Genomic DNA, 13,775 nt, shown 5'->3' with positions numbered 1-13,775 from the left:
GCACTTTTTACATCTCCTGTGCGGTTGCGAGCTATTGCACAGTGAGTAGATTACCCGCACCTGAAGGGAGCGGCCACGGATTTCCCTAAAAAAAAGGAAAAAAAATGCAGTCCAAACTAACTTGTGCATACCTTGACTATTTTACTGACCTGCTATTTTTCATCATAGCTGTGTTCATCAAAGCTAGGCAAGATGGAAAGGGAATACCATGTCTTTTTTCATAGTGGAACTTGAACTAAGACCTTTCATAGTTTTCACATACTTTATTGACCGATAAACCACACCGTTAGGTGCCAAGGGTATGCCAACAATTGCAACCGAGCAAGCGTGAACAGGTACTTTCCTGCTCAATATATGCAAATACACTTGAGATGTCCTACAAATTGAAACTGAGCAAGGCAAGGGAGGGAGGCCAGGGGGGGGAGGGGTAAATGTATACTGTAGGACTATAGGGATACTTCTCAGAGACCAATTTGCCTGGAGGGCATGCTCTCATGTAAAACACGAGCAACTAACTGGTATGCTGTACAAGTCAAACTTTAAAGTTAACATCCTCATAAATATTTTGCTCCCACAAGGATTAAGAACTTGGTGATTTCCATATATACAGCAGTCCCCTAAACATGAATTCATGGGCACCGGAAATCTCCGGAGCAAGTTTCTTGCTTGGGAGTTGATCACTACCTACGATCTCGGTAATTGACAGTCCAATGAAAAACAGAAACTCATGAAATGTAAGCCTTAACCAGCTGTGTGTAGTTGCAGGTGAAGCCTGTCCTGGGACATGTGATTCTGCCATCATTCCTCTTGGCCATCTCTTCAAGTGCCTGCCATCACATAGATGTAAGTCACATTGTTACTGAAGGAGGCACAAACATGTAAGCAACTACACGCAAACCTTGGTGCTATAGACATAGCCATTAGGCAAGACAAGGGGTGGATTTTCAGTATCCATCAGCTCTTTGGTTATGTAGCAAACGAGCTTCGAGTGATGCTGCTTTGAATATGGTAGTGGCGTCGCTAATTTACGAAAGCTCTCCTGTGATAAAGGATCCTCCTTTGTGCAATCATCTTCGTAACAGAATCTATAGATTTGGTCAAGGAGAAGTCATGGAGCAGATATATTTATAATTGTCCTTCGGTTCCTCTTTTTCTGTTCCCAGTGACCACATGGAACCTTGGCCATGGGGGGAGAGGGAGCTTGAAGTAGTGCAAAGTAATGAAAAGAAATGCACAGAATCTCAATTACTAAGAAAATATCAGTAGTCAGTAAATCTGATAATCATTAGCAGCTGAGATTATTCCTAGTTCGCCCATGTAAAAGCATAGAACGAAGACCAGCCTGATTCACTATGTAATTGATTGATTTATATTTACTCGATTCTTAATAGTAAAATACCAGTCTGTGTAGTGATCATTTGTAAGCAAAAATTTCATAGCAACCAATCATTTGTTGAGGATACGGAGTTTTCAATGCAGACAACCCTGCCTGAAGATATATATTCAGCAACGGCTCAAGAGTCATGCCATATAACTTGCAGAACTCCTGTTTGAATTGATCAATTAAGTAATTCCACTGCTTTGGTTCAAATAAAGCCTGTAACAGAAACTGGCAATTGTCAAATAATCCTACATACACGGAAAATCAGCTTGTACTGCTTTTATTCTACTCAAACTTGGTTATTGATATACCGCAGACATCCATCTCACAAAGCCATGAAGAAACACAAGACCAAGGAGGGAAAGCGAAATCAAACTGACATCAACAAGATACAATCAAATCAAGATAAAGACAGGTAAAAACTCACCCTTGAATCAAGAAGAATTTCCATACATGATATCTGAGAGTTCCAAAATTGATGCCTAAATACACATATTTTTTGATAGGTAAATCAATGCCAAAATATTGCATTGCCATCACTCAAACACTTGGATTACCACAATAACAAAAGTATTACACATTACTCTTCATGTTCATTCTCCTCTTGTTTTCCTTTCAATATTTTCCGACTGAACTACTTTTGTGTTTTTTGAACACATGCAAAACCATACATGGACCAAGTCATATACATACTTAAATGTATAACATACAGAGCACAAACTTATATTCCATCCAGTAATGAGTCAGAAAGTTGAACAATTTTACAATAATGCTTGAAAGCATTGAAGGTGAAAGAGTCACACCAAATTGAAGAAGCTACTGAAGTATTTTAAACTCTCATAAACATTTCGACAAAGTGGAAATAAACGCTTGATTTCAAATATACAGAAAGCTAGCACGAAAGACCTTAACCTTGTAAGTTGCACATTCGGTATTACTCTTGAAAGCAAGTGTCGCCAAGACCCGCTGCAACTCTTTCATATGGGTAGAACCCCAAGGTGCAAGATATTTCCGAGCATATGTAATGGCCCGCATCATGTTTTCAGCTCTTACCAACTCTATGAACTCTTGCAGTCTCAGCTGGAACTCAAATTTGCTCTGTCAACAAGAGAAGCAATCAGCATATTATATTTGCAGCAGAATGTTCCAAATTGTAGCACTACTTCTGCCAAATCCTAAGAGAGCACTGACCCAAAGATATAACTACAAATTGAGGTTGAAAATAAGTACGCCCTGTCTCAAATGTTTGACATGTTCCGCTTCAAAAGATTCAAACCAAGTAAAATGTATTCTTTCACCATTTTGATATGAGAATAAATTGCAATTTATTTATCCTTCTGTAAAGCTTTAGTATCTAAATTTTAATAGTTCGTTTATGGTTTAGCTTCAAAAATTGGTCAAATTGATCATCAATAAAGCAAAACATGTAGCATAAATTGGCACAAGGGAAGTAATTATACAAGCAGATAATTTTTGCTCAGTGATATATTATTTGTGACAACATTCTGCAGTAGCCATCCAATCACTATCCACTAACAGTGCGCAATTTAGTGATTCATAGGACCTAGTCAACTAGAAAGGTCACTTTCACGACCATTTATCCCCTTTTGGATAAGTTTCACGATGATTTATCCTTCTGACGTGTAAAACTTTAATGAAACTTGGTACAAAAGGAAGAGCAAACTTTGAGGATACATCTGACTTTTCATTTCAAAGTATCCGGAGTTCAGACATAAGAGATTGCATGAACATGGTTCTCTGAAGCAACTTCATCCAATAGAAAGGGGCTGACTTTCAGCATTTCAAGCTCACAGCTCATCCAACTCTATATCCAGGATAACGTAGCCATACTCAAACAGCCATCCAGTTACACCTCAATAAAATGAATCCCCAGTATTTAAACAAGTACATCCTATAATCATTGAATGACAGGCAGGAAAATAATACGGGCTCCTTATTATTCAACCATTCAATTAAGACAGACAGGATTCACCAACTGCAGTCATGCTTTGCACTACTATGCAATGGCTATTGGTATGATAATTATATTGTGCATTTACAACTCTGCTATGGCTACTACAATAGCACATTTCTAATCAAAAGGTATAGCATTGTAGCAACAATAAATGCAAATAATATGGATCATCCATGTCAGATACTCTTTTTTAAGCTTTGATCTCCTGAAGCATGAAGTAGCTCATAACATGTACAAAACAGTTCAATTGATAAGAGAAGTGTACTATCCACTGGAATGCTGCTTTAAACTCGAGACATTAACGAAACAACAAATCATAATGTTTACATCGTGCAAGCAGCAATCCATCCCTCAGTTTTAGTCCAGAACTGTGTAAATGAGGTAATGCATAGAGATAGTGATATCACCCTAAACCTGTTTTCTTTCCTTTGTGGATCTGATCACAATCTAATGAACTATGCTACAGTTAGAGAGCAGATGCAGAGTCCTCATCGCATACTTACCAAATTAACTTAAATGTTAAAGCCATCGTACCCTGCATATTGGACAAGATTACCTGACTGACTTCAGAATATCAAAGAAGATAAATTCCCAATTCTACTCGTGAGTCGTGTGCATGCTAAAGTATGCTTTGCATGCCATGTTTCACATCATATGAAATAATCAAAAGGGAAACTGGAACCAGTGGCACCTTGGGAGTTGGGACTGCTGTTACACCACTCTTGTACATCTAATCTCCACAAGATATACTAGGTCAAAGAGACCCATCTGATTATAGCATCTCAACAGAGAGTTGCCCGCCCCAGATTGCATTTAAAACCTTTCATCAATTCATCTCTCTCTCTCTCTCTCTCTCTCTCTCTCTCTCTCTCTCTCTCTCTCTCTCTCTCTCTCTCTCTATACAATTATATATATATGTTTTTTCTTCCCCTTCAGTAAATACAGAGCTTCATGCCAAGGATTGGCTGTTCAGGTTGGTGTTGCTTCAAGCCACAGCACGGATACATTTCATTAACAGAATTTAAAATCCATTTAGATGGTCAATGAACAGAACATTGAGCTTCCTCCATCAAGTCCCTTGAGTAAAAGATCTAGTATGTGAAGAATAAAATCAATCACCCAATCATCAGCTGGCTGTCTATGACCTTTTGCAAGCTCAATTCAAAGTTGAAAAGCTGTTGATGATACTTCAGAAAGATGAAGAATAATATTCTCTTGGTCGCTTAGATCTTTGTCAATCAACATGGGGAAAGAAGGGTTGTAATTACAAATTCTAAGCACTAGTTAATTTATGAAGAATATCAGTGGACTGAAGTTTTTTTATTTTGACAAGGTAAAAATAAGCACACTAAACACATAACACCGGTTTACATGTTTTACAAGGTCATGCTAAAGAATTTCTAATCAGTATGTTATAAAAAGAGCTTTCTGCACCAGGCTACCCTTTTTTATGTTAATCAAGACGGCAATGAGGAAATACTGATTTATCAACACGTAATTTGTGCTTCCAATTGCCAATAAACTTTCCTCCTTTTTCATGCCTTTCTTCAAGAAAACACATCAGACGATCCCCCTTACCAGGGAATTCAAGGAGAACCTCTTCGGGTGATTATATAGTTCCTGATCAACCCATTGAGACATATGCATCCATTACTACAGTCATCAAAATCTTTGCAGAAGCAGTACAGTAATGATCTAGCTTCATGATTCAGAAATCTATCATACTATAAAGAAAGACTAATATTTTCTGGTCTGAGTGACCGCAATCTATGCAGCATCACAGCCTTCTGACAACAGAACACTCTCCATCTACACCTCTTTTTCACATAAATCTCTGCAACTCAATTTAATGATATTATTTGCCTATTGGCAGCTTCCTGAAAGTCTTCCCTAACAATTCCAAATAATAGCCAGAATAAAGTATCCATGATCTCCGCAGAGGAAGGATTTGAATGAACAACCTAATCCATACAGCAAAAGCATGCATGAGGCAACCAACATTTCTTCTAGAATCCATGGCACATGAGAAACTTCAAGAGGTGGCTATCAGATTAAGGTTCGCATGACCTCGCAGAAGATGTGGTTCGGAATGGACATTGCAATGTCAACAGCAAAGCAAGGATGGTACAATTAATATCTGCAACCCGTTGCAGATGAGAAAGCTGAATAATATGACACTCAACTAAATCATAAATCTCAATTAATATGCCCTCCATCGCATAATCTTGCTACCACATATCCTAAGCTGATTTAATCCGTTAAAAGCACAGCAAATAAGTGAGAAACCGGCACATCAATTTAAGAATATTATGCTTGAAATATCCTTCTGCACTAAAGTAGGCCTGAGATATCCCTTACTGGAAACAATTATAACCAAAAAAGTGGACCCAAGCAGAATTTCCGCTCCCTAGCTTGGTTGCAGAAACGACATATCGAAGGCTTTACAAATGCTAATAAACCATCAAGCACACAGAGGAAATGCCTTTCTCAATAAAAATACATCAGGCTTCTCATCAGATTTCACCCTTTCACAAACTTTTTTCTACGTGCTGCACATTGGCAGCCCAAAACATCTGAGTCATCGAAGTTCTAGCATTCTGTGACATGCACCGACAGAGTCTTATGTCCATCAGAAGTAGATCCACTCAACCCAGTTAACATGATAAGAGGCTGATCTGAAACCTTTCATGCTTTTTCATATTTCAGCTACACGATTGAATAACAAGTCATTGAAACCAGAATTTAGTGGTTACCGAGTGGAAAAAAATAAGTAATATGAAAATGATGTTATATTGATGAATACTTTGGTTCTGCACAAATAAATATATATATAGGACTAGAATGAATTATCAATTTTATCGCAAATTACAATACAGTTATAGGATGACGGAATTGTTAAATCAGTAATAAAAATCTTAAAAGACAAACGCTCAAAGAAACAAAGATAAATGAACCTTTGATTTCTTTAGCCTGGATTTGTTATCAGCACACCAGGCTAAAGCAGGAGTCACCTCCTTGTTTTGAAGAGCATCAATGACCTTTTTTGCTTCATGAAAGACGTCAACGTCAACAAGATCCTGGAATAGAAAAGATCAAACTAAATCACAATGATTCGACGTTTTGCTGCATGGGTTTTGGTATAAATGTCTAAATTGAATGTCATAATGGGGTTCTTAATAATACCACAGTGGAGTTCTCAAAGATAAGAAATATTTCTTTACAGATGAAGGAAGTAAATGGAGGTATTAGATACTCCTCCAGAAAAGATTTAAAGAGGATTTATACATCTATCACTTCCTTCCAATCGCACCAAACATCCAAAAGTAAATGACTAATCCTCCATCTAAGAAAAGTAATAGAATAAAGTTCCATTTATTTAACCTTCCTCTTCCCTTGATGGTTTCAAACATAGTTCTAGTGTAACTCCTAAAAAAACAGCCAGCCATTGAAAGTTAAGCACTTCATGTATAATTATATGCTAGATAAGAGAAAGCTGTCAGCTAAGGGGAGCTTAATGCAACTCAAAAACTGGAACAACATGACCATTTAACCAAATAAATGATAGCACATGCTAAAGTAAAAGAACTCAACGAAAACCGACCTGGATGTTGCTGCTTTCAGCAAGCTTCATAGCAGTGTCATAATATGACATCCGCAACATGTAATCTACCAGTATCCGCTTCAAACGGGTATCATTCCAATCTGATAAATTTTCTGGATCAGCAGATTCTAGATGATCTAGCCGTGCTCTGCATCTTTGCGCTTGCAGGTTCTCTGTTCGACTCCCCTCTTCCAACTGATTGTTGACATAATATAAAACCATATGTTAACCTCATTTTCAACTGATCAAAGGATGACGGAAGCTTTTCAAAGCTTCGTGTTGGGTTGTATTTAGCTTTTCAAACATATTAGACTAGCCAATAAACTAAATGACCAAATTGGGATACATTTCAGGATCCAATACTCAACAAAAAATAGAGAAATTAGACACACAGATACACACACATATAAATGTTTCTCACAATACAAAACCACCTTTACCTAATTTTAACTGATCAAAAGCATATCTGAATACCTAGTTTGACTGTTATTAAACTTACAAACAGATTAATCCCTTTTGAATGCCAGCTGAAGACTGAATGAGCATACATGATAATTTCAACATCCAACATCCAATTAAGAACTGAAAAATCACACACACTCTCTAACAGAAACACACACACACAAAGAAATACCTAGAGAAAAGTTTTGCTTCCTTGATCCAATATCCACTCTTATATAGTAATATAATATGATAGACACACATATACACAAACACACAATACATAGAGAAAAGTTTTGCTTTCTTCATAGCTCATCCAATCTCCAATCTTTTTTTTAATTGCTAACACACCCAATCCAATCTCCAATTTTATACAGTAATTTAATATGATACACACAGCTAGTGGGAACTGCCTATTATGGTAGCACAACCATATGAAAATTTTCCTGAGCCGAGGGTCTACCGGAAACCGCCTCTCTGCCTTCTTAAAGGCAGGCTGGGGTAAGGTCTGTGGACACTCTACCCTCCCCATACCCCACTTGTGGAACTACACTGGGTATGTTGTTATTGTTAATATGATACACACACAACATATGATACGATTTAAAATGGAAGAGGTTGGAGCTACTACTGGAACTTGTACAATGGGCTTGCAAAGTTATACCGTGAAGTTAGTGACAGGGATCGGCTGATTAGTTAACAAGTTTTATTTCTTGCATTTGAGTCCATTTAGCTAGATTGCTTTATTATTTTATACCCCTTGTAAGTTTTCCTTATTTCCTTTTAGCTCTTAGGTCTTTTGCTCACGTCTAGAGCTATATGTACTGAGCAGTAGCTCATTTTGAAGGCATGAATGAAAAAACCTTTTATCTTATTTGTATTATTTTCTTCTCTTCTTAGCTTAGCTTAACTTTAGTTAGATTCTTCTTCCTCTGAAATTCAATATTCGTAACAGTGGTATTAGAGCATTCATCCTCGCTCTGTGGCTAATTTTGAAGATGGCATCGGATATGGAGAAGATAAGAGCTCGTCGAGAAATTGGATTCACAAATCTCAAATGTTTAACAAGAGTTATGATCGAATGGAGCTGAATTTGATAAATTCTGTCCGCAATTTAGGTGGCGAGAATTTGGGGTCTCTTAATTTCTCGACCTTTAAACGGGAACCGGAGAACCCATCGCAAACTTCATATCCGTCACCATTTCAGAACCCTCCACCATACATCCACAATTTTACACCACCCACTTCTCAATTTGAAATCCCAAAGCAGCATTCATTCATGGGTTACCAGCTTTTTCCTTCTAATCTTTGTCGGCATCCGGAGTTCGTAGCCACTTCCCCCAATTTTTGGCCAACTGGAGGTTATACAAGCAGCGCTTACAGCAGTTACACCAACGTGATGCCCTATGCGATGTGTAATTCTCATCAGTATTACAGTAATCATCTCACTCGTAATCCATACTCCCACGGCGTCAAGTTTGGTGTGGATCCATACGACAATCACTACTACATCGCATATCCAAACTCCTATGGCGGCATCGAGTATTACGGTGGTGGCTCTTATCAGGAAGAGCACCATTATAACGGTACAAATTCCAGTTCAGGTCCAGATTACGTTGGAGCTGGTTTCCATGGTGGGTTTGCAGACAATTCTACCCTACTTCCTTCTACCACAGGATTTTCAAATGGTCTTTTCTCTTATCATGAGGCTGGGGAGGTTATCCCTATGGAGTTGGGTTTGGTAGAGTTTGAGCAATCGAAAGAGGAACAACACTTCTCTCTTGAGCACAAGGTGTTTGATGAAAGGCCAATTAGTGAAGTAGTGGCACCTTTAGACAATTTGGTTTCTCTCGCTGATGATCGATTGAAAAATGAAGCAATGATAGGGGCAGGCATTTCAATTGTTCAAGCTAGAATGGAGGTAGCTAGCCCTTTTGACAAAATTGTTTAAACCTCTGAAAATCTGATAGAGAGTGGACAACTAGAGAAGACGACCATAGCAGACACCGAACAAATATCAAAGGTTGTGGGTATACCAGATATTTTCCCGAAGGAAGAGAGCTCGAGAAGAGTCAAACCTCTGAATGGGATGGATTGTGCTGTTCTTGAGACGTTGTTGGAGCCAATAGAGAGCCCACTTAACAGTAATTACAGTGTCCAAGTCAACATGGCTGACACTTCATCATTAACAATTTTAACTCCGAAGCACAAACCACTCAGCACTGAAGATGGAACTTTGTGTCTTACTGAGGATCTATTGAAATGTCACCAGGATTATCAAAATTCTCGTGATGTCAATGGTGATATCTGGAGGACATACAGAAGCACCAAGTTTGCTGAGAAAGGTCATAGCTGCACACTAGATGAAGCCAAACAGTTGAAAGAGAGTAATTGTTCAACTCAAGAAACTCATGTGTGCAATGAAGAGTGGGATAAAGCTAATTTTAGATCTGAAATTGAGAAGACTATTGAAATATGTAGAGAGTATGTCAGACAATTCGGAATTTCATTTTTCTGTCCTGAAGTTCTTGATCGAGCTTTAATTCAATCCATGGAAATGAGGCTTGTTGGACTGATTATTGTGAAACTCTTAAAGAAGTTTTGTGAAATGATTGTACAAGAGGTGGAGAAACACTTTAACTCTGCATTATTGAGGTGGCTAAATAAAATATTAGTCCTTGGTCCTACGTCGCATGAGCAGCTAAGACAAATTGGCGGATTTGAGTTTTACTATATTGACCCAGAGATAGTTGTCGTTAATGAGCATTATTTTGAATTGCTCTTTGAACAAAGTGTAATATGGGAATGGCCACATACGAAATCACATTCTTTTGGATTTGTTGGAGATGCTGAAATTAAGGAGTGGAACTTACTTGTCGGGTTGTTGAAATTAGTCTTCCAATTACCTTGCCCCTCATTTGACATTGAGATGCAGTGGAAGGGTAGTGGTGCACACGTTAGTCAATATTGCTCTATTGACCAACACTTGAAGCAATTTCCTTTAGGAGGAGAGTTGCTAACTATTTCCATTAAAGTTCTTCTCGTGTTAGGAAAGAATCTTATAATTGGAGACTTCTCTGAGATCCCATTCAATCCAGGTGTGGTCATTTATTCATTTTTACATATCACCCTTGAGGACAAGGGTGGCTTCAAGGGAAGGTATAATTGGAAGAATCATGGCATTGGAGTTCGGAGTTGCTGTCAGGGGAGCTATTACATTGATGAATTTAACTGCGGTGCAAAACATGGTTTTGTTTTGTATTATTTTGCTCACAAGTGCTGCATCTGTAAAAGGTCATGGCAGGAGAATTGTAAGAAAAATTACAGAAGGTACACATCTAGGATTGTCGACACAAGTTATGGTAAAGGGGACTCTAACAATCTGAATAGTTCATTGTCCCCTCTTACTGATGTGATCCTTCGAGTCATTCAGGCTGCTTGTAGCAGTCTTGTTCTGTCAGTTCATGGGTGGAAAATATTGGAATCAAGCCCATTTGGGGTTCTCTTAGATCCTAAAATTATTGACTCAAGATTTTTGGTCTATGGCATTGGGAAAGAAAGTAGTGCGTACCATTGTCTAGATGTTTTTTGCAATGCTGGAAACTCAGTTGTTTTAGTGAAATACAAAGATGTTTATCCAATTGGTCCAGATCCTAGCTGGAGAAGCAGATGTCCAAAGGCTTTCTTGATGTTCCCTAAGATGAAGATGTCTATTTGGGGAAATATGAAGCAGATGATCCTAAAGCAATTGTTGAGTAGTCTTACTGTGAGTTTCTTCAGTAGCTCACCTTGTTCTACACAACACTTGATAATTTCTCTCAGCTGGCTCTTTAGATGCCATGACCTCTTCATTGTGTTTAAAAGATGCACTGATTCTCAAGAAGATTTGCACCATGTTATGACCTACAGGATACATTTTGAAGCTCTTGATGTACACAGAATATGTTGGGAGTACAATATGCCTCATGTGGTATTGATGCTTTTAGCAATTTTTCTTGTTTCTGCAACTCAAGTGAGTATTATAGTGATGGACATGGTCAATGAGAAATCTAAGCTGTGTAGTTGTGGTTTAAGGCCTGAAGCTTCATGTAGAAAGGATTCCACAAGAAAATCACAATCACCAACTGTTAAACTCTCAGAACTAGGCTTGGAAGTAGTGGCCTTAGTTGTTGCACTTGCTTCAGTTGTTACGTTAGTTCCAAAGGAAGTAATTTTTTGGTACAACAAAGAGACTGCAGATATGAAATCTCATTCACATATTCTGTTCAATGATGAACAGTTACCAGTTGTTGCGACAAGCATTGAGCTTGTGCGATGGGATGATTTTGCTTTCCTGTCCTGTTCCTACATGGTGGCTGAGCTTACTGAGATTGTTTTATGCCTTGATGCATGAGTGTCGAGCTCTGGAAGAACACTAATGTTAACAAAGGAGGAGCATCTACTCTGTAGATGCTTTGAGAGTATGATTTCCATCTCTACTTCCTTGAGGACAAGGAAGTTCTTAACGAGGGAGAACTGATACGATTTAAAATGGAAGAGGTTGGAGCTACTACTGGAACTTGTACAATGGGCTTGCAAAGTTATACCGTGAAGTTAGTGACAGGGGTCGGCTGATTAGTTAACAAGTTTTATTTCTTGCATTTGAGTCCATTTAGCTAGATTGCTTTATTATTTTATACCCCTTGTAAGTTTTCCTTATTTCCTTTTAGCCCTTAGGTCTTTTGCTCACGTCTAGAGCTATATGTACTGGGCAGTAGCTCATTTTGAAGGCATGAATGAAAAACCCTTTTATCTTATTTGTATTATTTTCTTCTCTTCTTAGCTTAGCTTAACTTTAGTTAGATTCTTCTTCCTCTGAAATTCATTATTCGTAACACAATACACAAAGAAAAGTTGCTTCCTTGATCCAATATCCACTCATACAGTAATATAATATGATACACACACGTGTGTGCCTATTTGTTTTTGAGAAGTTTCGCTTCATTCGTCCAATCTTATACTGTAAGCGAATATTATTGAGCTAGTCAATACCTTCGATTTGAGAGAGAGAGTGTGTGTGTGTGTGTTTTGTGTGTGATCGAAGTTTCGATTCCTTTATCCAAACTTAATACAGTAGAACAGCAAAATCATAATTAAGTTACTCTAATTACCTTCCGTTTAAGCCCCTGCAATCTGGAAACAAGTGAATTGAGTCGATTTACGGCATCATCACGGGACATAACAGAGTCAGCGGCGGCAGCGGCATCCGAAACGCCAGAGATAACAGCGGACACTTCCTTCTCAACAATACGGTGATTGGATCGAATCGTCTTTTTGTAATGCTCGAAAGGGACACGAAGAAACTGGTGTTCTAGTTTGAGTGATTCGGAGAGTTGGTTCAGTTTTGACGACGGAGCGTTAGGCGAGATACCGGCGGTTGGAGTGACGGCGGTTGGGGTGACGGCAGTGCTGCTGGCTGTGGAAGTAGGCGAACTGCCGTTGGGAATTGTTTCCATTTCCATTGGAAGAAGTGAAGGTTAGATCGGAGAGGCTACAAGGGAAAGGTGGAAGAAGGAAGGATTGCTTCGTTTCCTGATTAGATAGAACATCTACTTGGTAAAACGATGACGTTTCGCTTTAACCGGACGTATGCGATTTATGTAAACGGATTAACGAATGCGTTTTGTAAGTTGCATTACGTGAATGCGCTTTGTACCATTTATAAGTCGATTTTTTGAAATTTCTAGTTGCATTTCATATATGTGATTTAAGTTAACGTCGTCTCCAAGACTATCTGTAACCTAACACATATGTAAATTGCATATCACTAATACGTTTTGAATATTTTTGAAATTCTCACAAAACTTATATACTAGAAACAAAAAATCAGCTTATGATTTCTAAAGTTTTATTTTAGGAATTTACTTTAGGCTAACGTCATTTTCCAGACCGTATGTTACCTCATTTAACGTGGAATGCGAGTATCTATACAGACTCAATGTTCTGTTAATTTTGTCATGAGAGGGAAACTCCGACTTCTTACTAAAAATTCCCTACCCTCATTTCTTCTAACTCCTTAAAACTATCGAAACAATGACTAACAATCCACCAATTCCCAACACTGATCTACCTGACCTAAGTTCAATGCATATTGACGAACCAATCATTACCCAGCAGGATTTATCTTTTCTCCAAACACTACTAAACAACCATGATACTTCAATTCCAAACATTTTCAATACTCAATACTATCTTGACATGTCAGTTGAAATACTGGAAGACCAAATTCAAGAAAATTTTATTCCACTCTCCACAGAAGACAAAGCAAGGCTTTACTTTCCTTGGAAATACTCAATTATAATTAAAGTTTTTTGCTGGGAAGTGGGCCACTTAGCCCT

General features: G+C 38.2%; 1 protein-coding gene across 1 annotated transcript; it reads right to left on the bottom strand.

Moving 5' to 3' along the window:
• Nucleotides 1–455: 455 nt before the first annotated feature.
• LOC107831431 (protein MAEA homolog) lies at nt 456–12,982 on the bottom strand. Its single transcript, XM_016659189.2, has 7 exons — nt 12,549–12,982; nt 6,958–7,152; nt 6,311–6,433; nt 2,294–2,479; nt 1,464–1,597; nt 899–1,085; nt 456–827 (listed from the first exon to the last, which is right to left on the bottom strand). Exons 1-7 carry the CDS (start codon nt 12,897–12,899, stop codon nt 726–728), a joined length of 1,278 nt encoding a protein of 425 aa, XP_016514675.1. The 5' UTR covers nt 12,900–12,982; the 3' UTR covers nt 456–725.
• Nucleotides 12,983–13,775: the final 793 nt, after the last annotated feature.

This window comes from Nicotiana tabacum, chromosome 16 (genome assembly GCF_000715075.1).
Source record: "Nicotiana tabacum cultivar K326 chromosome 16, ASM71507v2, whole genome shotgun sequence".
NCBI classification, from domain to species: Eukaryota; Viridiplantae; Streptophyta; class Magnoliopsida; order Solanales; family Solanaceae; genus Nicotiana; species Nicotiana tabacum.
The sequence above is the reverse complement of the archived record's forward strand: the minus strand, read 5'-3'. Positions and strand labels throughout refer to the sequence as shown.

What these genes read in the sequence shown, in the direction of transcription:
- LOC107831431 (XM_016659189.2), bottom strand. Translation starts at nt 12,899, where the DNA reads ATGGAAATGGAAACAATTCCCAACGGCAGTTCGCCTACTTCCACAGCC. An exon ending in CTGAAAGCAGCAACATCCAG is followed by an intron (nt 6,434 to 6,957) that starts GTCGGTTTTCGT and finishes TTTCTATTCCAG; the next exon opens with GATCTTGTTGACGTTGACGT. An exon ending in TTGTCTGCATTGAAAACTCC is followed by an intron (nt 1,086 to 1,463) that starts GTATCCTCAACA and finishes CCAAATCTATAG; the next exon opens with ATTCTGTTACGAAGATGATT.